Source organism: Hippopotamus amphibius, chromosome 1 (genome assembly GCF_030028045.1).
Source record: "Hippopotamus amphibius kiboko isolate mHipAmp2 chromosome 1, mHipAmp2.hap2, whole genome shotgun sequence".
NCBI classification, from domain to species: Eukaryota; Metazoa; Chordata; class Mammalia; order Artiodactyla; family Hippopotamidae; genus Hippopotamus; species Hippopotamus amphibius.
In genome coordinates this window covers 119,310,052-119,335,397 of record NC_080186.1, presented here as the reverse complement: position 1 = coordinate 119,335,397, position 25,346 = coordinate 119,310,052, and the positions used below count along the sequence as shown (strand labels likewise).

Below are 25,346 nucleotides of genomic sequence, written 5' to 3'. Positions count from 1 at the left end.
GGTGCTGTGTGCACCTCCGTCCTCATCTCTCTGTCTCTGGGTTTACACTGAGTCTCTGTGGCTCTCATTACTTTATTTCTGTCTCCTGCCATCACTGTGTGGGATCCTTTGTCACTCGGCCCCTACCCTCCCCCTTCCCTCTGAAGCCTGCGTCTCTGTGTCCCTTAGGGCCTGTCAGACCCTTCTTCTCCCCGGAGCCATCTGGACAAGAGCCAGGACTGGGCACAAGGCAGGACTGGGACAATGGCAGTGCCCAGGCTGTGGCCATGGGTGGCCTGCCTGCTGGCGATCCTCCTCTCCTTGGGATCTGGCCTGGACACTCGAGAGGGTGAGTCCCCAGCACTGTCTCCGGGAGCCCCAATTCCCTTCCCGCAGCCTGGGAGGCCAAACACTGTGCTTTAGCCAGAACACATCTATTTACCTACTGTGACATGAAGACTGGGGTCAGCCCTCAGAAGGACTTCCCACCAGGAAGAGCAGTTAGTTTCCCACAGAAGGGTATTTCCCTCTGAGTTCCATGAGAAATGAGAAGGACCCTGAAACAGAGGGATGAATAGATGGCCTCCATTCTTGCTTATGAAACAGTGATCCCAGTGAAGCCTGAATGAGAACCAAAATAGGGAGCAGGGGTAATCCTAGAGGTCATTTAGAAATAACCTCTGAATGGGAAGGGGCCAGGATGGGAAGGGCAGCTGAGAATTAGGGACCATTAAGTGACTGAACCCATTGTGCAACAGGAAACTGAAGCTCAGAGAATTGAGAGCTCAAGCTAGACTGGGATCCTGAGCTCCTGCCTCTAGGTCCTGTCCCATGTCCCCCACTTTGAGGGCCCATCTCCTGGGGTAGGGGGCTGCTTTTAATTAGTCCCCAAGCTAAACACTTCCCATGTGTAAGGTTTGGGGGGGGGTGGGACCATGTAGATGAAGTGGCCCTCATGGGGGTGCTGGGAGCTTGGCAGGGAGAGGAAAAAATGCTGAGAGTGGAAGATTCAAAGGCGGAAGTATGAAGAGATGTCCCGTTCCCCAAACCCACCTTTCCCTTCCAGACTGAGGGAGCTCAGAAATGCAGTGCTCTGTGCCTGCCTGAGGGGTCCCATGATGCCCTCAGACTCGAGACTTCCAGAGGCAGAGCAGAGTCCCCCCTTCCCACAGAGACAGAGGGGTGATGTGAATGGGTTGGGGTAGGGGGTCCCCAGGAGACTGCTAGTCACAGAGGCACTGCCTGCAAGGCATAGCCCCGCCCCCCACACCCCTCCTCTCCGCCACTGCTCTGCTAGGACAGGGCCTGGCAGATGCCAGCCAGAAGCACGGTTGTCAGGACAGGAGCTCGTATGTCCCTGGGGGGTGGGGGAGGGAGGTGTTTGGTCAAGGGACCCAGATGTCCCGTTCCCAGTGCAGCTCTGCCCAGGGCCATGTCCTGAGAGGAGGCAGGCAGGGGTTAACCTGTGAAGGTTGTAGATTTGTTTTTCCAAATGACTCCCATCAGGGGAGCCCTAGAGAGGCCAGGGCATGATGGGAAGTGGCATGTAGGCTCCTGAGAGAACCCCCCATCTGCCTGCAGAGCCTGATTGGCCTTTGCCTGGAGGGACTAGAAGTGCTTTCTCATTCTCCCTCTCTTTGTGTGTTTGCATGTGTGCCTGCATGTACTCAGACACACACACACAGCTGCTTGGTAGAGCCAGGCACAGGGACCATTAATGACAACAGGGAGAAGGTGTGAAGTAAGCCCCAGGGAGTCAGCCTAGCCTGCCCACCCCCTTTTAACCGTCAGGGAAGGGCCTGGGTATGTATGATGTATGCCATGTTGCTTGAGGGCTGGGTAGGAAGGGAAGGAGTGGAGGCTAGAGAGGTTAGCAGGACTTGAATGGCAAGCTGAAGGATTCAGGCCTGAATCTTCCTGAGTGGGGACCATGGAAGGTATCCTTGGGACAAGCAAGTGCAGGGACCAGGTATCCAGCCCATTAAGGAATGGTCCTAGGTGCCTTGGGGAAAGAAAGAAAAGGGGGCTCGGGACCTAGGATCTGAAGAAGCCAGACACACCCAAGTCCCCGAGGGAGGAGCAGACTTGGGATTCAGATGTCCATCCATTCAACTCACAACCCCTGAGTGCCCAGTGGTTCCTGCCCTGAACTGGGCACCATGGCGGGATGCTGACTAACAAGGGCCCCACCCTCAGGAGACTCCCTCCTGGGAGGGGGTGACAGACAGACAGAAAGCAACGTTGTGGCAATACCCCCAGGAGTTCTGGTGTGGGTGCTGGACTAAATGCAGCTGAGCCTGAAGGGGAAGTGATTAACTCAGAGGGTCAGGGAAGGGGTGGGGGTGGGGTCTTGACCTGAGGCTTTCAGAACGAGAGCTGAGGATGGTGCCAGGCCAAGGAACTCTTCTGAGACTGGAGGTATTAGTGGGGCCCATTTTATCAACACCCTGGAATGTCAGGCTGAGGAATTTAAACTTGAACTTTTGGCAATGGGGAGCTATGGAATGTCCCTTCGAGAGTAAACAGATGCAGGGACAAGGCATCTAGCTTCCTTAGGCCTGGGAGAGAAGTGGGTGTACGAAGCTCAGACTACTGCTTCCCAGTCACAGAATTCATTCATTCATCCCTTCATCAAATATTTATTGAGTACCAATCTTGTGCCAGGCACTATACCAGGCACCAAGGATACAGCAATGAATTACACAATGATCCCTGCCCTTCTGGAGCTTACAATAAACAAAACAAATACGTAAATTGTATATTAGCCAGTGTTAAGCATTTGGAGAAAAATTAAGCAGGAAGGGGAGTAGGGAGGGTTGCCATTTTAAATAGGATGGTCAGAGAAGTCCTTACTGAGAAGGTGACATCTGAGCAAAGACTTAAAAGAGGTGAGGGGACCACTGAGAGGGAAGAGTGTTCTGGCCAGAGGGAACAGAAGGTGCAAAGACCCCCAAGGCAGAAGCTTGGCTGGCTTGTTTGAGGAACAGCAAAGTGGCCAGTGTGTCTGAGGAAGAGAGAGAAAGAGGATGAAGTTGCAGAGGTGCAGGGGCTCTGTAGGCTGTGGTAAGGCCTTTGGCTTTTCCTCAGTGAGATGAAGGCCATTGGGGAGTTTTGAGCAGTGGGAGAACCTGATCCAACTTGTGTGTTGTGTCTCTACTTTGGCCATGGAGTGGAGGAGAGAACAAAGAGGGGACAGGGTAGAAGTAGCGAGACCATTTAGGAAGCTATTCCCGTAAAGCCAGGAGAAGATGATGGTGAAAGCAGCAAAGGTGGTTCTGGATATATTTTAAAGGTAGAGCCACAAGGTGTGGGGGTTAGAGAAGGAAAGGAATCATGGAGGCTTTAGCTTTGGAGTCTGACTGCAAAAATGAAGTTGCAATCAACTGAGAAGGGGAACGTGAGATTGGGAGGGAAGGTCGGGAACTCACCTTTGCCCATGTTGGCTCTTCCGGTGGGAATCCTCCACGTTGCCAATGAGGCTTCTGAGGCCCAGGAAGGAAGTCATCCCACACCCACAGCAGAGCCTGGCTCCCCCTTAATGTCCCCTCCCAGTGTGGTCCCCTCTTCCGAAGCTGCCAGGGTGGGATGGGATGCGTGGCCCAAGCTGTACTGATGGCTACCTGCCACTTGTACCCACAGTGTGCCCCGGCCTGGACATCCGCTCAGAGGTGGCAGAGCTTCGGCGGCTGGAAAACTGCAGCGTGGTGGAGGGCCACCTGCAGATCCTGCTCATGTTCACGGCCACAGGCGAGGACTTCCGGGGCCTCAGCTTCCCACGCCTCACTCAGGTCACCGACTACCTGCTGCTGTTCCGCGTCTATGGCCTGGAGAGCCTGCGGGACCTCTTTCCTAACCTAGCGGTCATCCGCGGGGCCCGCCTCTTCCTGGGCTACGCGCTGGTCATCTTCGAGATGCCGCACCTGCGGGACGTGGGGCTCCCGGCGCTGGGAGCCGTGCTGCGTGGGGCTGTGCGTGTAGAGAAGAACCAGGAGCTCTGCCACCTCTCCACCATTGACTGGGGCCTGCTGCAGCCTTCCCCCGGCGCCAACCACATCGTGGGCAACAAGCTGGGCGAGGAGTGTGCCGACGTGTGCCCCGGCGTACTGGGGGCCACTGGCGAGCCCTGTGCCAGAACCACCTTCAGCGGGCACACCGACTACAGGTGCTGGACCTCCAGCCACTGCCAGAGAGGTGGGCACTGGCACAGAACACAGCTAGGGGGCACAGGGAGGGCAGGGTCAGATGGGGCTGGGTGGCCGTAAGACGGTATGGGTCAGGACTTTGCTGGCACTGTTTATTTTCATCCTCATTCATCCCATAAGGGAGGTACTGTTGTTATTCCAATTCTGCGGATGAGGAAACTGAGGCTCAGAACAGTCAAATAACTGATGTAGCATGAGGCAGCCAAGGGGTAGGCACAAGAGAGCATCAGGTAGTCACGGAGAAAGTAAAAGACAGGTATAAGTTGGGCATGGGGTGGAGGGGAAGGGTGTCATGAATGGATACAAGGCAGCCGCACAAGAGGCCGTATGGGGCTGTGGTCAAGAGCAAAGCCAGCCGGCCTGGGTTTGAATTTCAGCTTTACTGCTTACTGGCTATGTTCATGTAGCCTATCTGTGCTTCAGTTTCCTCATCTGTGAAATGATCATAGCACTGTAATGAGGAAGGAGCTATTCTGTGAAACTTCAGAGCAGTTCCTGGATCATGGTAACGGTTTTCTATTTCTGGTACAACTGGCCACAGCACAGGCTGGCAGTATTGAAATGGGAGGTTGGGAGCTGGGTGGAAGAAGAAAGGAGGAGGGGACAGATGAAGGACAGGACAGATGAGGATACATGAAGTGGGATCTTCTTTAGGAGGTAAGGTGCATGGAGGGGAAACAGAAGGAAAGGGTGGAGAAAAGGAGGAGCGGAGTAAGGAGGGGATGGTTGGAGGAGGAAGTGAAAGTTACAGGGGAGGGAAAGAAGACCTTCAGAGGCTGGGAGCAGATCGGGGGTCCCCAAGCTGGGGCTCTTTCCATGCTACTCCTGGAGGTCAGCTCCCCTCACCCCAATGCCTCAGCAGGAGGGCAGAAGAGTAACCGGATCCCTGCTGTATCCACCAGGCCCCACCTCCCCAGCGTCTCCCTGTTGGCTGTAAACACAGCTGCTGCAGGTCCTCTCTCGTGTGTAGTGTCAACACGCCCTGGCTGACCCCTGCCACACGCATCGCTCCCACAGACATCCAGCTGCCACCATGCAGAGTAGCCAGGCCATTGGCACCTAGCCACACCCATCCACATCGGCTTGGGGCCATCTCCCACACAGGGCAGAGAGCTGAAGAGGGAGGAGGTATGGGCAGGGACATGGGTCAAATGACCAGGGATGGCCCCTCCTTCTACATACTCCCAGGCCCACCTCGCCCTGGGCCCCACTCCTCAGGAGAAGCTGGCTGGGTCACCTTGGCCCCTCGCCTAGAGATGATCTGGGCACCAGGCCTAGACAGAACAGCAGGCTGGGGAGAAGCAGCCCTGATGGACAAGGTCACTGTTCTGTCCTGAGTTCTGACACCCCGACTAGGCCCTGTGGGAGGTGGGGAATCACAGAGAGGGGCCACAGCCCCTATCTTCAAAAGCCCCGGTCTCAGGAAAACTGAGTCGGCAACCAGCGTCATCTGAATTGGAGGGATTTGGGTGCAGGCTATACGCGTGTTACCCCAGGAGGAGGGGGTGGGGCCGGGCCCAAGGAGGTGTGGGTAAGGTCTAACGCAGCCCTCTGCCCACAGTGTGCCCCTGTGCCCGTGGGCTGGCCTGCACAGTCAGGGGTGAGTGCTGCCACACTGAATGCCTGGGAGGCTGCAGCCGCCCGGAAGACCCCCGTGCCTGTGTTGCCTGCCGTCACCTCTACTTCCAGGGCGCCTGCCACCGGGCCTGCCCTCCAGGCACCTACCAGCATGAGTCCTGGCGTTGCGTCACGGCCGAGCGCTGTGCCAGCCTGCGCTCTGTGCCCGGCCGCGCCTCCACCTTCGGCATCCACCAGGGTAGTTGTCTGGCCCAGTGCCCTCCAGGCTTCACCCGTAACAGCAGCAGGTGAGTGTCGGGTGGATGGGGGGCACCCTTGGAGCAGTGAGGAAGCCCACACTGGTCCGGGGCTCATGCCATGTCCTCTGCTTGCCCCTACCAGCATATTCTGCCACAAATGTGAGGGGCTATGCCCCAAAGAGTGCAAAGTGGGCACCAAGACCATCGACTCTGTCCAGGCAGCACAGGATCTGGTGGGCTGCACCCACGTGGAAGGGAGCCTCATCCTCAATCTTCGTCAAGGCTGTGAGTGCCTTCCTCAGGGCCACACGTCTCCTCCTAGCCACGCCCTTCCTCCTGGCCACACCCCTTACAATGACCCAGCTAAAGCACCGCTTTCCATCATCTTGGGTCCCAGCCCTGAGGGCCCCCTTCCCTGGGCCCCCATTCAGCTCCCCCCTCCCAATGGACCAATCACTTTCCTTGCCCCTGCTCCAGCCCTGTCTTCCCCATTCCCAGATAACCTGGAGCTGGAGCTGCAGCGCAGCCTGGGACTGATAGAAACCATCACTGGCTTCCTCAAAATCAAGCACTCCTTTGCCCTCGTGTCCCTAGGCTTTTTCAAGAACCTCAAACTAATCCGGGGGGACACCATGGTGGATGGGTAAGCGGTCAGAAATAGTTCCCTCTATCATATCTCCTTCCCAACACTCCCAAAACTGTGGTGAAGAGTATGGGAACCAGCTCTACTACTTACTAACTGTGTGACTCTGGGTATGTTACTTAACTTCGCTGGTCCTCAACTTTCTCGTCTGTAAAATGGGGTTACTATAACACTACTTATTTCTTAGAGCTGTTATGAATATTACTTAAGTTGTTATGTATAAAGCACTTAAAACAGAGCCTGAAACAAAGTATCTATTACTATATAAAATTAGAGTTACATATAACTCTGTATGGATTGGCTATAATTGTTATCGTCTAATCCCCTTAGCAAGATTGCCTGGGTTTGAAACCCATTGCTACCTCTCCCAGCCAAGGCCTACCCTTAACGTAGCCAGGATTTTTCAAAATAACGTTTTAAATTACCATCCAGCTGGGACTTCCCTCGCAGTCCAGTGGTTAAGACTCCGTGCTGCCACTGCAGGGGGCACAGGTTCAATCCCTGGTTGGGGAACTAAGATCCCTCATGCTGTGCTGTGTGGCCAAAAACTATATATAAAAAAATTTTTTTAAATAAATAAATTACCATCCAGCCAAGTGGTTTCTCATATACCCCCAGGAGTGCCCCAACTCCAGCTGGAGAGGCATAGCCCCAGGCTGAGTCCCATTCCTCCCTGTGTCCCCAAAGCCAGGACAGAGCCTGGCACATAGCAGGTGCTCAGTTAATGTGAGGCGAGAGAAGGAGGGAGGCAGAAAACCAGTTGACCCCATTTCACTGATGAGGAAAACATACAGAGTGTGGGTGGCTTGCCAGACCTTACACTCCTGGTCAGTGACACAGCGTGGGTGTATAGGATCGACCATGTGTACTGGTGTGGGTGGGCTGCTCTGTACCCCTCCTCCCCTGTGCCCCCAGTGCAGCCCCTTCAGGAAGAACCCATAAGACACCCCCTTCCTTACCCCGGCCCCCACCTGCCATGCAGAGCAAGGTCCCCTGGCCTCCCCCAGGAACTACACTCTGTATGTGCTGGACAACCAGAACCTCCAGCAGCTGGGCTCCTGGGTGGCTGCAGGGCTCACCATTCCCGTGGGCAAGATATACTTCGCCTTCAACCCACGCCTCTGCTTGGAGCACATCTACCGCTTGGAGGAGGTGACCGGCACGAAGGGAAGGCAAAACAAGGCCGAGATCAACCCCCGCACCAACGGAGACCGAGCTGCCTGTGAGGCCCGACACCCCAACCCCTGGCACCTGGGCAGTGAGGGACGCCACCCCAAGGAACGGGCACACACGCTGACATTCACGCACTGAAACACACCAGGCACGCTCCCGGGCGGGAGGGGACGCTTGAAGGGACACTGTGATAAGTTCTCTTCAGAGGCCACGTTGTGGGTGGGATGCCCTGGCGTCAGGGTGGGGCCTTGGGAGTAGGCAGCTCAAGCAGGTGCTCTCAACACGGTCAAGAGCAGGTGTTCGCCCTTCGCCCCACCCAGGCCAGACTCGCACCCTGCGCTTCGTGTCCAACGTGACGGAGGCCAACCGCATCTTGCTGCGCTGGGAGCGCTACGAGCCCCTGGAGGCTCGCGACCTACTCAGCTTCATCGTGTACTACAAGGAGTCGTGAGTGGCGGGGGCGGGGCCGGAGAGGGTGGGGCGGGCGGGGGCGGGCAGAGTGGGTGGGGCCAGAGCGGGGGCGGGGCCAGAGTGGGCCGGGGTCGGAACCCGACCTGGCCAATTTGTTCACGACCGCCGGCCGGTGAGGGCAGAGACTCGCGGGGCTGTGGAGAGCCAACAAGCTAGGACCCCCGAGTCTCCCTCCCTCGTAGGTCCCACGTCTGGCTCTCTCCTCTCACCTTCATCCCTCCGTGCCTCGGTTTCACCTCACCCGGTGATGAGGAGAGGACCGTCAGGATTTCTGAAAGCCCGGGAAAGGCGCCCTGATGGGAAGGCTTGGATAATTAAACGTCAATTCACTATGCTAATGTTTTGTACTGACCACACGCTCCTGCCCCAGCAGCGGTTTGGGAAGTACCCACTAATTTGGCCAATTTTATGCACATCTTTGCCAGCATTTCATTAAAGCCTGAGGAAGGGAGGGAGCAGGGACAACAAAGGACCGGCTGCTCTTTTCTTTGAAGAGAATATACTGACCATAGCAGGATGGATAGTGGTTAGACCACAGGAAAGACTTCTCCAAAAGCATGGCTAGGGATCAAAAATAGAAATCCTTAGCGAAAAGAGATGGATTTGGAAAGGCAAGCTGGGAGGCAGGAGTAAGGAACACTCTCGCCCTCTATGGTAGATAAAAGATGGGAGCCACCTGGTCTGGAATCATTTCCTGTGAATTAAAATGGAGAGATCTTGGTTGTCCACTAGCACAGGGCCTGGCCTGGGAGGAAGGGAGAGGAATCAATGGTGGGAGGCCTGCTCACAGGACCGAGGCTGTCCTAGGCCTCCGTGAAAGATGAAGGACTCTAGCATGAGGAGCTGGAGAGTGTTAAATACAGATTCCTGGGCCCCACCCCCACAGATTCTGACTCTGTTAGTCCTGGGCAGGGCTCGTAAATCTGCATTTCTAACAAGCTCCCAGGCCATGCTGACTCTTCTGGTCCATGGACAGCACGTTGAGGACTGCTAACATGGAGTGCAATGTAAGGCCCGCCCCCCTCCCCTGGGGGGCTTGTGCCGCTCCCATTCGGCTTGACTATACACAGCTGCCTTTGGACTCAAAGTGTAGAGAATCTTAGCGGGCTTTCAGGAAATCTCCCTAGCATCTGCCTTGCAGTGTGGCTGTGATTGTGCTCCCTTAGAGCACAATATATACTGTGGATCCTGGCTCAATTGCAGCTCTGAGCAGACCCACTTAATGTGTCATGCCCACAAGGCACCTGCCCCAAAGCGCAGACTCACACTTGTTTCTGAATGCCCTCTTACATCCTGGAAGAAGAATGACAATGACAGTCTTGGAGTGATTCAGAGAGGGGGGAGTGCTAGAAACTGGGGTTGGGGCTGAGCTGCCCCTCATCTCCAGGATGGGGTGTTCAGCCCATTCCAGAATGCCACAGAGCACGTAGGTCCAGATGCCTGTGGGGCCCAGAGCTGGAACCTACTGGATGTGGAGCTACCCCTAAGTCGCACCCAGGAGCCAGGGGTGACCCTGGCCCCTCTCAAGCCCTGGACGCAGTATGCAGTGTTTGTGCGGGCCATCACACTGACCACTGCAGAGGACAGCCCCCACCAAGGAGCCCAAAGCCCCATCATCTACCTCCGAACGTTACCTGCAGGTAGGCTGAAGCCTTTGAAGAGGGTGGGATCTAGATGCCTGGGCCCTAGTGAGCATGGGGGAGCCCAGGCACCAAAAATAGAGAAGCTGGGTCACTGAACACCCGGCCTATAGAGGCTGGGAGGCAGGACCTCAGAGAGAGGGGCCTATTACCAGACAGTATTTGAAAAGGGGATCTGCAGCCCCTCAGTTGTACCGAACTCACACCCCCAGCGCCCACAGTGCCCCAGGACGTCATCTCCACGTCCAATTCCTCTTCCCACTTGCTGGTGCGCTGGAAGCCACCGATCCAGCGCAATGGAAACATCACCTACTACCTGGTGCTGTGGCAACGCCTGGCAGAAGACAGCGACCTCTACCTCAATGACTACTGCCACCGCGGTGCGCGGGGAGGAGGCGCGGGCAGGCGGGGCTGGGGTGCGGGGCGGCGGCGCTGCCAGTCTAACTGCGTCCTTCCCCGCCGCCCCGCCAGGCCTGCGGCTGCCCACCAGCAACAACGACCCCCGCTTCGACCGCGAAGACGGGGAACTCGAGGCTGACATGGAGCCTGGCTGCTGCCCTTGCCAGCACCCACCTCCTGGGCAGGTCCTGCCACCGCTGGAGGCACAGGAGGCCTCGTTCCAGAAGAAGTTTGAGAACTTTCTCCATAACGCCATCACCATTCCCAAGTGAGTCTCGGCGCGTGAGAGCCAGGCGGGAGGCGGGGTGCTGATGGGCGGGGTCTGTGGGGGGAGGGGAGGGGTTGTGGGCGGGGCCTGGGTTGTGGGTAGGTTTGGAGCGGGCACTGTGGCGCGTTCCAGGCGGGCCTGACAGGGCCCCCCCACCCCTGTCTCCCCAGATCCCCTTGGAAGGTGACGTCCATCAATAAAAGCCCTCAAAGGTGAGCGGGGGCGTAGCAGGGGCCGAGAGGGGTGGCTCCCGGGGCGGGGCCATGGCTCTGACTGCGCCCTCCCTAGGGACTCAGGGAGGCATCGCCGGGCAGCCGGGGCCCTCCGGCTTGGGGGGAACACCTCGGGTTTCGAGATCCAGGAGGACAAAGTGCCCCGGGAGCGAGCGGTGCTGAAGGGCCTGCGCCACTTCACAGAGTACCGGATTGACATCCACGCCTGCAACCACGCGGCGCACACTGCGGGCTGCAGCGCTGCCACCTTCGTCTTTGCGCGTACCATGCCCCACAGTAGGTGACCCCCCCTCCAGCTCTACCCCGCCCACACACCGACCCCAAGGACCCTATCCAATTAGTGCTCTAAATAACCCGTTTGACACCCCCCACCCTGCCAACCTCAGGGCCTCACTGTGATCGCACTTCCCAGTCCCCATCATCCCAGCGTTTCCTCACACCTCACAGTTAGTTTAGGGCCCTTGGGTTTGAACATGAAGGTGAGAGGAAATACTTGTGGCCGGGCTGCCTAATGCCCTCTCCCGCAGGAGAGGCTGATGGTATCCCAGGGAAGGTGGCCTGGGAGGCAGCCAGCAAAAGCAGTGTTCTCCTACGATGGCCTGAGCCACCGGACCCCAACGGACTCATTCTCAAGTACGAAATCAAGTACCGCCGCTTGGGAGAGGTAGGTACCTCAGGAGGCACCCTAACCGAGCCCCAGTTTGTGCCTCCACCCTCTTCCCAGCCAGCTATCCTGTGTTGTCCTCAGGAGGCCACAGTGCTGTGTGTGTCCCGCCTGCGATATGCCAAGGTTGGGGGCGTCCACCTGGCCCTGCTGCCTCCTGGAAACTACTCTGCCAGAGTTCGGGCAACTTCACTGGCTGGCAACGGCTCCTGGACAGACAGTGTCGCTTTCTACATCGCCGGCCCAGGTATGCAGAGCCTCTGTCCCAGACCTGCACCCCCAAACAGGTCCCCATCCTCATCTTCCACTGTGGGAAGAGAAGTGCCCTCTACCCTCTAACTTCATCTTTTTTTACTATGGTTGTCTTCTTTTTTTTCTTTCCCCCTGACTTCTCCGCCTTTGACCTGACCCTCTGCTGCCTCTGGCCGCCAGAGGAGGAAGACCCCGGGGGACTGCACGTCCTTCTCACTGTCACCCCCGTGGGACTTATGCTGCTTGTCCTTCTTGCTGCCCTCGGTTTCTTCTACAGCAAGAAGAGGTGATGACAAGTATCCCTGGCTCCCAACCCCCTTCTTCCCTGAGCCCTCATCGTAAAGTCAGTGCAATCAGAGAGTAATAGATGAGACAGCAAAAAGGACTTCCTTAGAAGCAGTAGCTCTTCCCCTGGGGGCAGCATGGAGGAGAAGGTCGTACCTTTCAGTTAGGGTGACCAACGTGTCCACATTTGCCTGGGACTTTCCTGATTTTAGTAGCAAAAGTCCCAAATCCTGGGAAACCCCTCAGTCTGGGCGTACTGAGACTGCCGGTTACCACACTCTTAGCCTGAGCACTAATGAAACGGGTCCTATCATAGCAGGGGGAGAAGCAGGACACCTGAGGATGTGTCCTGGGATCCCCAAATTCTCAATGTCTTATCCCCCTCCCCCCCAGGGCTGAATACGAGAGGGAACTGAGAACAGGACTTTGACAAGCTGGGTTCTGAGGACCAGCTGAGGAGACAGGAGCCTCTCGACTCCAGTCCTCCCTATCCCCAGTCTGTCAGATCCCAGATCCCAGGATTAGGACCAAGATGAGCTTGGAACGTGCTTGGAGTTCCCCAGGGGTCACCCTGATCAAAGCTAGGCGTGTAGTTGGTAACTTCCCTCCTTCTTGCAATATCCCTCTTCCTTGTCTTCTGACGCTGCTCCTTCCTTCCTGAGGACCCTTCCAGCCTGACCACTCACCTCCCATTGCAGAAACAGCACCCTGTATACCTCTGTGAATCCGGAGTACTTCAGCGCCTCTCATAGTAGGTGTGGGGGTGGCTGGACAGGTGGTGTGGGAAAGGGAGACAGGAGGGGAGAAGAGGCAGACTTCCAGACCATGTTGGAGAAGGCAGCCTTGGGACCCTAGCCCTTCAGAAGAGAAGAGAAGTGGGTGGAGGTATGGCAGAGACTAGTAGCTTGTGACCCCTGCTTCCTCTCAGTGTACATCCCTGATGAGTGGGAGGTGCCCCGGGAGAAGATCTCCATAATCCGGGAACTGGGCCAGGGCTCTTTTGGGATGGTATACGAGGGTCTGGCACGAGGACTTGAGGTTGGAGAGGAGCCCACACCCGTGGCCCTGAAGACCGTGAATGAGCTGGCCAGCCCACGAGAACGCATTGAATTCCTCAAGGAAGCCTCTGTCATGAAGGCATTCAAGTGTCACCATGTGGTAAGGGCATTGTCAGGGTCAAAATTAGGGCGAAGGTCATGTGGTAAGAGGGATAAGGTCAGAGATGAGGCCAGGGCACCATCAAGTTCAGGGTTGGGACTGTGGTTAGGATCCTAATTGAGGTAAAGTTCATCGTTGGGGTTAGAGTCAAAACAGGGTCATGGTAAGGCCATGGCTAGGGCTGAGATCAATCATGGTTGAAGGTCAGTATTGAGTATTCAGGTCATTACTACGATCATGATTGGGATGAAGGTCAGAGTTGAGCCAGTCATGAAGACTGAGATGATAGTCAGATAAGATTAAGGTAATAGGTTAGGGTCAGGGTCCTTGTTAGGTCAAGATTAGGTTTATGGTCATGGTTGGGGTTAGAAGGGTTGGTTTCTGGGTCAGGCTGTGGTCACAGCAGAACAAGGTTTTGGCCAGGTGGAGCTGGGTAGACCTGCAACCAGGCTCTTTGTCCATCCCAGGTACGTCTCCTGGGTGTGGTGTCTCAAGGCCAGCCAACTCTGGTCATCATGGAGTTAATGACCCGAGGGGACCTCAAGAGCCATCTTCGATCTTTGCGGCCCGAGGCAGAGGTGGGGACCGGGAAGATCCTGGATAAGGGGCTGGGGAGTTAGGACTTGGGCACAGTTTAGGGGTAATCCTTGGGCAGAAGTCCAGCCTCAAGTTCTTGTTTCACCAGCCCCATCTCTTGGCTCTAGAACAACCCAGGGCTCCCACGGCCAGCACTGGGAGACATGATCCAGATGGCTGGGGAGATTGCGGATGGCATGGCCTACCTCGCTGCCAACAAGTTTGTGCACCGAGACCTGGCGGCCCGAAACTGCATGGTGTCCCAGGACTTCACCGTCAAGATCGGAGGTACAGAAGGGGCCAGACTGGTGGGGGCAGCCTGGGTAGAGTGACTCCCCCTAAGCGAGGCATGCAGAGACCCAGGCCCGTCCCAGATAGCCCCCGACCCTGGATCTCAGTCTCCTCGTCCAAGGACAGTGGGATTTGGGTGGGATGACCTCTGAGGTCCTTTGAGCCCTCACATTCCAGGATTCTTGGAGACTGTGGGGGTGGAGAGGGTTGGGAGAGGCATTCCTGGGGCAGGAGCTGGTGGATGACTGCTGCCCCACACCCCGTCCACCCTCCCCTTCCAGACTTCGGGATGACTCGAGACGTGTATGAGACCGACTATTACCGCAAGGGCGGGAAGGGGCTGCTGCCCGTGCGCTGGATGGCCCCCGAGTCCCTCAAAGATGGGATCTTCACCACCCACTCGGATGTCTGGTGCGGACTGGCTGGAGCAGAGGGCTCAGGGGGTGTGGAGGCAGGGTCTTGGGAGAGGCCTGGCTGCATTCCCTAGGGTGCGCTGAGCTGCATTAAGGGTGCTGGGCTCAGGCCCTCCTCCGCGTCCTCCAGGTCCTTCGGCGTGGTGCTCTGGGAGATCGCCACCCTGGCTGAACAACCCTACCAGGGCCTGTCCAATGAGCAGGTGCTCAAGTTTGTCATGGACGGGGGGGTCCTAGAGGAGCTGGAGAGCTGTCCCGTTCAGCTGTGAGTCACCCCAGCCTGCCCCTGCCTCGTCCCTGCCCTGCCGACACCCGCCCCACTCCTGTGATTCTGACCCGCTTCCTCTGATGCTTTTACCAGCACTGACCCCCAGCTCGGAGCCCTCCAACGCGAAATCCCTGCTACAGCCCCCACGGACTCCCCTGTGACCCTCATAGATATAATCCCCCGACCCCCCCATTCACACGGACTGACCCTCTCCGTGCAGGAGGCAGGAGGGGTGCACCCCTCTGACACTGCCCCCACCTCCACCAGGCAACAGCTGATGCACCGCTGCTGGCAGCAGAACCCGCGCCTGCGCCCAACCTTCACCCACATCCTGGACCGCATACGGGAGGAGCTGCGGCCCTCCTTCCGCCTCCTGTCCTTCTATTACAGCCCAGAGTGCCGGGGGGCCCGGGCGTCCCTGCGGCCCGCAGACGCGGAGCCTGGCTCCCTGCCAACCCCTAAAGGGGCCTCCTCAGACGTCAACCCCCAAAATGGGGGTCCGGGGCACTGAAGGGCACCCCATTCCCTGGCTGATTGGCCTCCCGTGGGCAGAGAGGAAGGCACGTGACTTTTGCTGCCATGAGATGCTGAGACAGGGCAGGGGGTGGCCGAGGGGGGCACAGAGAGCAGAACAGGACAGACTGGGGGTGACAGGGAGACCAGAGGAGAGTCATGGCGGGAAAGATTTTCTCAGGAACCTCAGTTCTCCATGAGAAAGTAAGCAAGGCCATAGCAGAAGTGGAGATGAGGCCGTGAACAAGACGTCCTGCCCTCTGAGTGAGGGAGCCTACTCAGACCAGGAAGAGAGGCCTGCCCACCCTGCAGGCAGGGTCTGGAGAACCCCACGCTCAGCTTTGGAGCTCCTGTGGACATCTGAGGCCGTCAACACACTTGAAACCAGACGGGCAATCAGAATCGGGCCTGGAGCCCTCTCTGTCCATGTCTGGGATGCTGCGGGTGGGCGTCCACAGGACTGCTCTTAGCACTGGGCTTCGCCTCCTCCCCTCTGCCCCGTGCAGCAGAGGTGTGGGGAGAACCCAGGGACCTGGGTGAGCAGCTTCCCAGCCTGGCCCGGAGGCCTGCCCTCACCCCTTCCTCTCCTTTGCCACACCCAGGGACCAGCTTGGTGCTCCCCCTTCCTCTTCGCCAGGGCCTTCCCTCAGTGCAGACTCACCCCTTCTCCTCGTCCCTTCCCCTCAATCCCCCTCCTCCCCTTGGATTATCAAGGCTTTAAGAGCCTTGCTTCCTCCCTGCCCTCACTCCTGCCCTCTACCCCTGCCTCTCATGGGAAGACTGGAGAAGGCACAATAAAGGCCGAGGTCTGTTTGTACCCTGGTCCCGGACAGCCCATTATCTCTCCATCTATATGGTGTTAACACTGGATGAACTTCCTTCCTCCCTCCTTGGGGACTTGAGGTGGTGACCCTGAGGCGGTGATATAGGATTGATACAGTGCTGTCAAACACCACCTCCATGAGGACCTGAGCAGCCAGGGTTGCCATGGCAGTAAAGCAGGACAGTCCTGCTGTTATCCACAGCTCAGGCGGCCACAAGTGGTTGAGCCCGGCAGGGGAACCTTTGTCTCTGGCCTCCCAGCCTCACTTACCCATCCCCCACACCTCGTCTTCAGGTCATCTCTCGCTCTTTCCACTGGGCAGACATTTCCTATCACAGGATAGACTTGAAGTGGGCAGAACTTGGGGTGGGGGAGGGGGTGGGGGAGGGGTCCTGATGACATCACCGGTCCGTGCTGGATGCCCCCCCCCAGCCAAGTAGGGGATACACATCAGAGCAGAGTCTGTGTGTCTGGCTCCCTACTGCTATCCCATCCCATGAGCAGAGATGCCCCGGAGGCATGTTATAGCAGCACATGGGAGTGTTTCCAGGCTCTAATGCCAGTGCCATCAGGGCATTCGCAGGGAGGAGCTACAGATGAATTGACTTAAATAAAACCTGGGTGAAGGGGGTGGTAGCAGAAGGGCCTGGGCCTGGCTCAAGGCTGTTTAGCATCCAGTACCAGCATTTCCTGCATCCAGGTCCTCGGGGCCAGAGCCCCCTTGCTGCCACGTACTGCCACGTGGGAAGACTGCCATGTGGCTGTGTCCGTTGCTGCCACCACGCAGTGGTCCTGGGGACTTTCATACTTCCGGCCTGCCTGCTCACTCCAACAGCTGTCCTGAAAACCACAGCTTCTTAAGGCACGAGTCTGTGCGAGGCTGTCTCTATGATAAAAACCACAGCTCATATACACTATCCTGACAGGGTCCAGGTGGGCAGCAGGGACCAAGTGTCCCACCGGCACCCCTGCCCTGCCCTGCCCTGCCCCTGCCTCTGCCTGTCATTGGTGGCTAAGGCAACAGTGACCCCTAATGGTTTCTGGCAGAACCACAGCTTAGGGAGAAAAGAGGGGGGAAGGTGGTTCTCTCCCCCGCTGTGTTGCTGGTCTCCAAGAGGCCAAGGGAGGAGAGATTCCACACATCAGTCCCGGTTCTGAGACCCGCACACTCGCACAGAGCACACATGCACCGCTGCACTTGCACAGGCCCAGAGGGCAACACTGGGATCCAGCCCTCTCTAACCTCCACAGGATGGGACGTTGCGTGCTCAGAAAGTGCTGGGCATCTGGATGTGGAGGGGCTTAAAGAAGGATTGGAAGTTGAAGAAAAGAGGGCTTCAGAAAAACGCTGTCTGTGCTTCACCTCCAAAGATGAGCAGGTGGTGACTGGCCCAAAAGAACGTTTTGGAGAAGGATGTAGGGGTGCTGGAAGACAAACTCTACTGCCATCTACGTCCTAGAAAAGAAGTGGATGTACATTGTAAATCAACTATACTCCAATAAAAAAATTTTTAAAAAGAAGTGGATGTGATAAGGTGGCCCCTTGGCTCTCTGTGGGTCTGGCCCCCGCCCTTCGCCACTCGTGAGCAACAACAGGGAAACATTGCGCTTGGTCATATTTGGAGATGAAGGGGTAGCGTGTCACATCCTGAGGGAGCAGAAGGCCACTCAGGTTCCCACCCTTTCAGGTTGTGTCAAGCTGGTCCTCAGGCAGAATTGGACAGGAGAGGGGAAGTGGGCAGAGGTGCAGGGGGAGAGAAGGGAAGGATGACTAGGGTGGTGGGGAAAACGTTCTGAGACTATGCAGAAGGATTCTTAAGCAAATGAGACAAAGGCCCCTTCCTCTCTGAGAGGCAGAGAAAGGAGAGAGTGTGGACACAAGGACAGAGACTGACAGCTGGGTCGGGCAGGAAGAGGTAGAGAGGGAGGAGAGGGGTCTAGCCAGCATCCATCTCTCCAAATGGCAGTTGGAATAGAAATTGACTGCGGCTGAAGCGGGAAGAATGGAGGTGGGGCTGTAGCAAGACTTCCCGGGAGCAGGGGGCGGGGGGGCGGGGGGGCCTCAGATGCAAAGGAGGCAAAGGTGGCCTTTTTTGGAAGCAGAATTACCTAAAGGAGAGACCTCCATGAGGGAAAGCCAAGGGCTGAAATAAGATAATGGACACCAAGTGCTTTGTAAGCTATAGAGCACTATACAAATTACGGTTGTTATTATCTAATTGTGATATCATTTAAAAAGATGCTGCAGAAGTACATTTAGTGCTATGGAAAGATGGCCGTGATGAACTGCAGAGTGAAAGGAGCATGTTGCAAATAATATAAATGCCATTGTTTGCATTTACCTGTACAAACCCAGAAAAGTATCTGCAAGTGTAAATATACATGTGGGAGATGAGGTTGTGGATGATTTATATCTTCTTTTTGCTTATCTGTATTCTCTCTTTATGTTTTTTAAAGAACATACATTATTTATGTCATGAAAAACAAGCAGTTTGCTTTTAAAGGAATGAGACTTCTTCCCAGCTGGTCGAGGTCCTGGGCTCAGGAAGGGTGAGTTCAGAGTCGGCCAGGGCCCTGGCCCTGTCCTCTCTCTGCCTGCTTGGGTACCTCGGGGTCTGACAAATATATATTCTCCAAGAACACTTTTTTCCTCCGTGCTCTAGGCTGGGCCAATGTTGGTTTTCATGAATTTAGGATTGGCAGCATGTTTTTGCAACCCCACGATGTTTCTGGATGGGAAGATATAAAACAGGGGGAGGTAGAGAAAAGCATACAGAGATTCCCAGCAACTCAGGGACCACCCAAAGGGAGGCCCGCAGCCCTCTGCTTCCAATGTCTTTGGGCCCACCTTCCCCACCCAACTCTGCAGGATCAACCTCCAACTATAGTGGCTGCCAGGGCCAGCAGCAGCCTAGGGTCCCACACCCCCTCATTCTTCAGCCCTACCCACGTACCACGCCAAGACCCCAATGTGGCTTCCTTTTTTATTCCTTCCCCCACCCTCTGCCCAACCTCTCCTCCTGATCTGAGTGTGGACCACCACACTCCTGGAGGCCTCGCCCCACATTCTTCCCTCCTGGGCTCCCACCTCCTCTCTTTCCCAGCCTGAAAGCACCCTCCTCCATCCTGTGAGCCCCACCTTAGAGCTCCTCAGAATAGTATCTAATATGGATAATTCCTTATGCTAGCAAAGAGCTTTCTATTTCCAAAGTGTATGGAAAACCCACTTTAGAGAGGATGGCATCAGTGATCTGAGAGGCAAACTGACTTGCCTAAGATCACATAGCCAGTTCCTGGAGGTCCAGCCCCTTCCACCACCCACCCTGCCTCAGGGGCTGAGAGTACACTGATTTGTCCTCTCTTGTCCTTCAGTCCCTTCTTTATCTCTAAACTGAATCTTCCCTGGCATGTAAGCCTTCCACTTCTAGCTGCAACTTGCCTTTTCAGCACCACGATCTGCCCCAGCCCAAAACAAACCCCATGTTCTAATCAGTCTAGACTCTTCCCTGTCCACCAGCTTGCACCTTGCTGCCCATCACCTGACTTGTGCTCTACCGGGACTTGCCTCCACATCTGCCCCATCCCCTGCCCCATCTTCGGTCTCTGAGGCTCCCTTATCATGCCCTTTCTGAACTCTGCACCACCCACAGGGCACTGAGTGCCTGCTGCCACATATAGCCATGGTGTTCGTGTCAGGACTCCCCTTAGGAAAACAGAAACTGTGCTAGGTATTTCCACAGAAAGTATTGAATATAAGGAATTGGCTTTACTGGCGTGGGAGGGCTGGGAAGCAAAAAGGGAATGCTAAGTAACACAGAGAAAACCACAGGAGGAAGCTTCCACCCCTAGGCTGGGAGAACAAGCTGGAGAGGTTGGGGTTGTCAGAGTCTAGAACCTCGGGGAAGGGATCCCCCAGAGGTGGGACCCAGATCTTGGAGGAGGTAGTGCTGCCCTGCTGGTGCTGGAGCAACACTGAAAGGAAGCAACCAGAAGAAGCAAGTCCTCTCCTCTCTCCCGGTAGCTGACCTCCTTGTTGACCTAACAAAATACGCTCTGCAAAATATGGTTGGCAGAGTCAGCCCCAGTCTCCAGAGCAGAGTATAGAAGGGAGGAGTTAGAGCTGAGAGACGATAGGTAAGTGACCAGCACCCATAATGGTCAATATTTATTACGATTGTTACACCTAAAATGTATTGACCACCTTCTACATATCTACACTTGACAGGCACTCTAACATAAAGAATAACCTGGTGAGCTTCATTCTATCACTGACATTGTACAGATGAGGGAATTGAGCCTTCAGGAAGTGAGATAACTTGCCCAACATCCCGCAACTAATAAATGACAGAGCTGGGATTCAACGTCAGATCTGTCCACACTTTTTCCACACTATCCTGTTGTCTACAAGGTGCCCCACACCGGGCCTTAGCTGGAGAGGGGAGGGCATAAGTCCTTACGGGCAGGGATGGCAGACTGTACAGTGGTCTGGCTGCAGCGCAAACCGCCTTGAACATGTCGTAAGTGCTGAAACCCTGCTTACCGTAGGTCCTTCTGTGCATGAAGGAGCCACAAAAGCCGAAAGGATAGACCAAAGCCAGGCCCTGCCCTTGCAGAGCACACTGTCTCCTGGGCAAGAAGGCCTGCAGGCAGATCACTGCAGTGCACAGTGACGGCCCCACAGAACCAGGGCTCTGAGAGCCCTGTAAGGAGTCTCAGATCTCATCACTTCCCTGTTGAGAGCCTCAATGGCTCCCCAGGGCCAGCCAGCAAAGACAAAGCTCCCAGGCAGGCTGACCCTCTCAAGCTCTCTGCCTTTCTCACCCATGCCATCCCCAGAGGCACCACGGCTCTAAGCCTCTGCAACTTCACTCACTTTGCTCCTTCAACCCAGAACATCCTCCGCTCTGTGCACCCTCCCCTTCCCATGTATCCTGAGGATTGCCTGCTTACCCTTTAAACCAGCTCTCTCAACTACCACCTCCTCTCTGAGGTCTTCCCTAACCTCACTCCCCCATGCACCCTTATCCTGGGCAGAATGGACCACTCCCTCCTACACGCCTCCTGAACCCCAGGCTTCCAGTTTAGCTCCTTTCACTCTGAATTATCTGGGTTTGTTTACCTATGTATCTCCCCTGCCCTCGTGTCTTATTTATCTTTGCAGCCCTTGAAACTATCACACACTCCTGCACATAATAGGTTTTTAGTAGATGCTCCATGAATTCATGATAACAAACCAGCCAGGGGCAGAGAGTACAGACAGGAAAAAATACAGCCTTTGGAGCCAGACCTGAACTGGATCTTAATTAAACATACTTACTAGTTTGCTTGAGCAAACTGTTATTATTATTGGTAATTTACTGCTCCCAGCCTCTGTCAAATGGAAAGTCCACTGCACTCCTCACAGCATGATGCCTGACCCCAGACATCTGCAGGGCTACCTGCCTTCTCCTTTTGGTGGTCGTGAGTGAGGTTCAGGCTACATACGAGGGCCTCAGCCCCAAGGACTGAACCAGGAACTCCGCAGGCCCAATTGCCATGACTCCTTCCCAACCACAAAGTCTACACTCTGGACATGCTGGAGGAGATAGAGTGGGAACCCTAAATCTCCCCAGCTGCCCTAGACCTCAGGTTCCAACCCCCAGAGTCTACGAGATTCCGAACTCCCTGGAACATCTTCCTGTGCTGACCCCCGAAGCCCCCGGTGCCTTCAGTGCCCCCAGCATCACAGGTCCCACCGCGCATCTGGAGATTCCTCTGGTGGTCTGGGGTCCCTGGAGATCACCAGGATCCTCTACGTGTCTCCACTGCTCTCCCTTCCCGAGTACCTCCAAGCAGTCCTGGAACCTGACTCTGTCACCAAGAGCCCTCTCTGCAGTCTCTCCAGACTCCCAGGATCCCGCAGTCCCTGCGATCCCTCTCCGCCCCCTCCAGGCACGGCTCTGAGCCGGCACCATCTGGACGCTCAGCCAGCCGGCGCAGGGACTCCAGCTGCTGCAGGATTCCTGCCGCTGCACTCCTGTCACTGCCGCCCAGCCAGCTCTTTCCTTTGCTGTGTTGCAATTCACTCTAACAGCAAATACAGCCTGAGGAAACTTCTGGCAGCGCACACGTTCACAAAGCACCCACAGCAGGAGAGAGAAGCAGAAGAGAAGTGGGGGCGGCAAACGGATCTGACCCGGTGTGCTCTTCACATGGCCCCAAGCCTCTGCCCAGGCTTCCCCTGGGCCTGGGACGCCCTCTCTGCCCACGACTTCTTACCAAGGCCCAGCCCAGAGGCCCCCCGCCCCCGCATCCCCAGAGACTCCTCCCTCCATCACCCCAGCCAGAAGAGAGCTCTCTCCCCTCAGGTGCTGGAGGATGCACGTGGCTCTGGGCGTGACCGCTTCTCCTCTGTGGTCCTAGCTACCTTAGAACACGAGCTCCTGGAGAGGAGAGGACAGGTTTAACATTTGGTGTATGGACCTCAAAATTCATATGTTGAAGCCCTACCCCTAATGTGACTATATTTGGAGGTAGGGCCTTGAAAGAAGTCATTAAGGTCAAATGAGGTCATAAGGGTGAGGCATTAATTCGATAGGACTAGTTTCCTTACCAGAAGGGGAAGACACACCAGAGATATCCCCCGCTTCCCCACACGAGCACAGAGGAAAGGCCATGTGAGGACATGGCGAGAAGGCAGCTACCTGCAAGCCAAGAAGAGAGGCCTCACCAGAAACCCGCACTGCCGGCACCTTGGTCTTGGACTTCCAGCCTCCAGCACTGTGAGAAAATAAATTCCTGTTGTTTATGCCACCCAGTCTGTGGTTTTTGTTACAGCAGCTCAAACAGACGCATACATTTGGGAAGTCAGGGAAAGGGTTCCGGGAGGGAAACATCAGCAGACTAGCCATCTCACACATGTTCTTGAGCGCTTCCCGTTATCAGCCCAGCAGCGCACAGGATGGAGGGGAAGGACAAGACCCAGCTGCTTACAAGCCCAGCCAGAGGGAACACCTGAGGTCTGACCCTCTGCCCCTGCCCCGAGGAGACAGCGGTTAAATGTCCCATCACAGTGCTGGAAACCTGTAGGAAAGAAGGGAAAAAAATACCTGAGCTCCTCCCGTGGATCAGGGCTCAGCACCCATTTGCTGATGGAATCTCACAACCACCCTTCCAGAGAGGTGTTCTTCCCCCATGTTCCAGACCAGGCAACCGAAGCTTGGAGAAACCAAGCAACTTGCCCGGGTTGACCTTGGCACAAGGGTGGCGGGGGGGAAGATACAAATAAGGATGAGAGACAGTCACGGCCTCAGAGAGGCTAAACCTCTTCCAAGCGCATCTACCTGATGAAATGCTGAGGCACACATGAGATTTCAGTGGCAGGCCCAGAACCTGGGCTGTGTTTGTGGAGGGGTCCGTGGTACCCGCTAAGAGAATTCTTGCCCTGCCAGGGCTGCTGGCCTGCGCCCAGGCCTCCAGACAAAGAGAGTGAGTAATTCCATTTTAAAGGTGAAAAATGCTTCCGCTGCAATTATCACACAGTGTATCAAAGCAGCGGGCACGGTTTCCAGAAGCAGGCGGGGGGTGGCGGGGGGGTGTTACCATGTGCGCAGAGCAGCCAGGGCAGGGCCCTGGCATTTGGCAGGGCTGCACCAAGCCTGCTCCCGCCACCTGGTGATCGATTCAACGACAGGTTTGGAGAAGATGGCAATCAGGTGTTTGAATACTGATAATCAGACCTGAGGCTCTCCTGTTTGATTCTTCTCAGATAGAAAAGAGACAATTGATGTTGAGGGGAGGGTGGGGGGGTAGATACTGAATACCAAGCAGTGCTCATCCTCGTGGTGTCCTCCTATGCAGGGGGGTGGAGAGAGGCTCCATCCCCACGGTCCTCCCTGTCCGAAAGGCAGAATCCCAAGATGGGGGGGACCAGGATTCTGGAACTTTCTGCAGAATCTGGGCTGGGTGGACAGACTTCCGGGCTGGAGAAGCCATTGCAGCACCTCCATACCCCTCCTTTCTGCCTTTTGTGTTTGTTTCCATTTTTCCCAACACCTTTCACGCCTGCTCTGCCCCTACCCCCAGGCCTGGGCCAGCCCTCCCTACTGCCCAAGGAATATTATGGGAGGTTGTAAGTGAGCCAGTGCTGGTGTGCCTGGCGTGGCTGGTGTGGCTGGTGTGGGAAAGGCTTGTGAAGGAACCTCCCTGGCCCCAACCTGCAGGCAGCTCTCAGGAGAGGTCAGCAGCCCACAGGCAGGCAGCTGCTGCGCGTGCCTGGCCCTGCGACTGTCACAGTGCTCCAAGCCTTTGCACCCGTGTTCCCCTTGTTTGGGACACTTTCCCCAGACCTTGAAGGGCTGGCTCCTTCTCACCTGGCCAGTGGGTTACGGTGTCTGTCACCTCCTCAGGAGCGGCCTCCCAAAGCATCTTCGCTACATCTAACGCCCTGCTGTATCATCTTATTACTCGTATCATGATCTGAAATTATCTTTCTGATTTGTTACCCATTTCTTTTCCTCTCCCCTGGCCAGAATGCAGGCTCCCAGAGGGCAAGGGCCATGCACGTCCTTGCTGCGGCATCCCCAGGGCCTAGGCTGCCTGACACATCCTGGGAGGGCTCAGCTCTATTGAACGGGCCAACTGGATGGCTCTCCATTTCTTATCGTCACCCTACTGATACAATAAATAAAATGATAATATCTGAATACAGCAGCCTTTTCCAGTTGACACAGCATTGCATGCGTCACAGCGCATTTTCTATATGCAACGGCTTAGTCTGGGTTATCCCCATTATACATGTGAGGCAACTGAGGCTCAGGGGGTCTCTGGGATATGCCCCAGGTCACAGGGCTTGTAGGTGGTAGAACAGGGGCTCAAACAGATCGAACTTCTATTCTCTTTCCACAGCCCCGTAGTCTCCTCTTTCTCTGACACTCTCCTCCATGCAGGTGCCGACAGCAGGCGCAGGTGTACATGGGGAAGAAAAAGTCTACACCATGACAGAGGCTGTCCTGAGACTCTGTGCAAGGACATGGAACTGCAGGAGAGTGGCCAGTGGAGGGGACCATCGCATAGCATGAGGAGATGGGGCGGTGCCAACAAGGAGCCACCTCTGCCTGGAGGGGCTTTTTTTCTTTTTTTAATTTAAGTATAGTTGATTTACAATGTGTTTTAGTTTCTGGTGTACAGCAACATGACTCAGTTATGCATATACATATTCTTTTTCATATTCTTTTCCATTATAGTTTATGACAGGGTAGTGAATACAGTTCCCTGTGCAGTACAGTAGGACCTTGTTG

The 25,346-nt window shown here is 55.8% G+C and overlaps 1 protein-coding gene across 1 annotated transcript; it reads left to right on the top strand.

Moving 5' to 3' along the window:
* Window positions 1-243: 243 nt before the first annotated feature.
* Window positions 244-15,243, top strand: INSRR (insulin receptor related receptor). Its single transcript, XM_057746466.1, has 22 exons — window positions 244-328; window positions 3,619-4,170; window positions 5,743-6,046; window positions 6,141-6,283; window positions 6,497-6,641; window positions 7,649-7,863; window positions 8,135-8,261; window positions 9,687-9,925; window positions 10,138-10,305; window positions 10,397-10,592; window positions 10,763-10,804; window positions 10,881-11,101; window positions 11,353-11,489; window positions 11,574-11,736; window positions 11,922-12,027; window positions 12,725-12,777; window positions 12,955-13,184; window positions 13,652-13,762; window positions 13,889-14,048; window positions 14,333-14,462; window positions 14,595-14,729; window positions 15,000-15,243. The coding sequence occupies exons 1-22, from the start codon at window positions 244-246 to the stop codon at window positions 15,241-15,243; spliced, it is 3,906 nt and encodes a 1,301-aa protein (XP_057602449.1).
* The last annotated feature ends 10,103 nt before the right edge of the window (window positions 15,244-25,346 follow it).

Bases quoted from the DNA above. Each gene is read 5' to 3' on its own strand.
- INSRR (XM_057746466.1), top strand. From the start codon at position 244: ATGGCAGTGCCCAGGCTGTGGCCATGGGTGGCCTGCCTGCTGGCGATC. The intron at 6,047-6,140 runs GTGAGTGTCGGG...TGCCCCTACCAG, and splicing joins TTCACCCGTAACAGCAGCAG to CATATTCTGCCACAAATGTG. The intron at 11,737-11,921 runs GTATGCAGAGCC...TCTGGCCGCCAG, and splicing joins TTTCTACATCGCCGGCCCAG to AGGAGGAAGACCCCGGGGGA.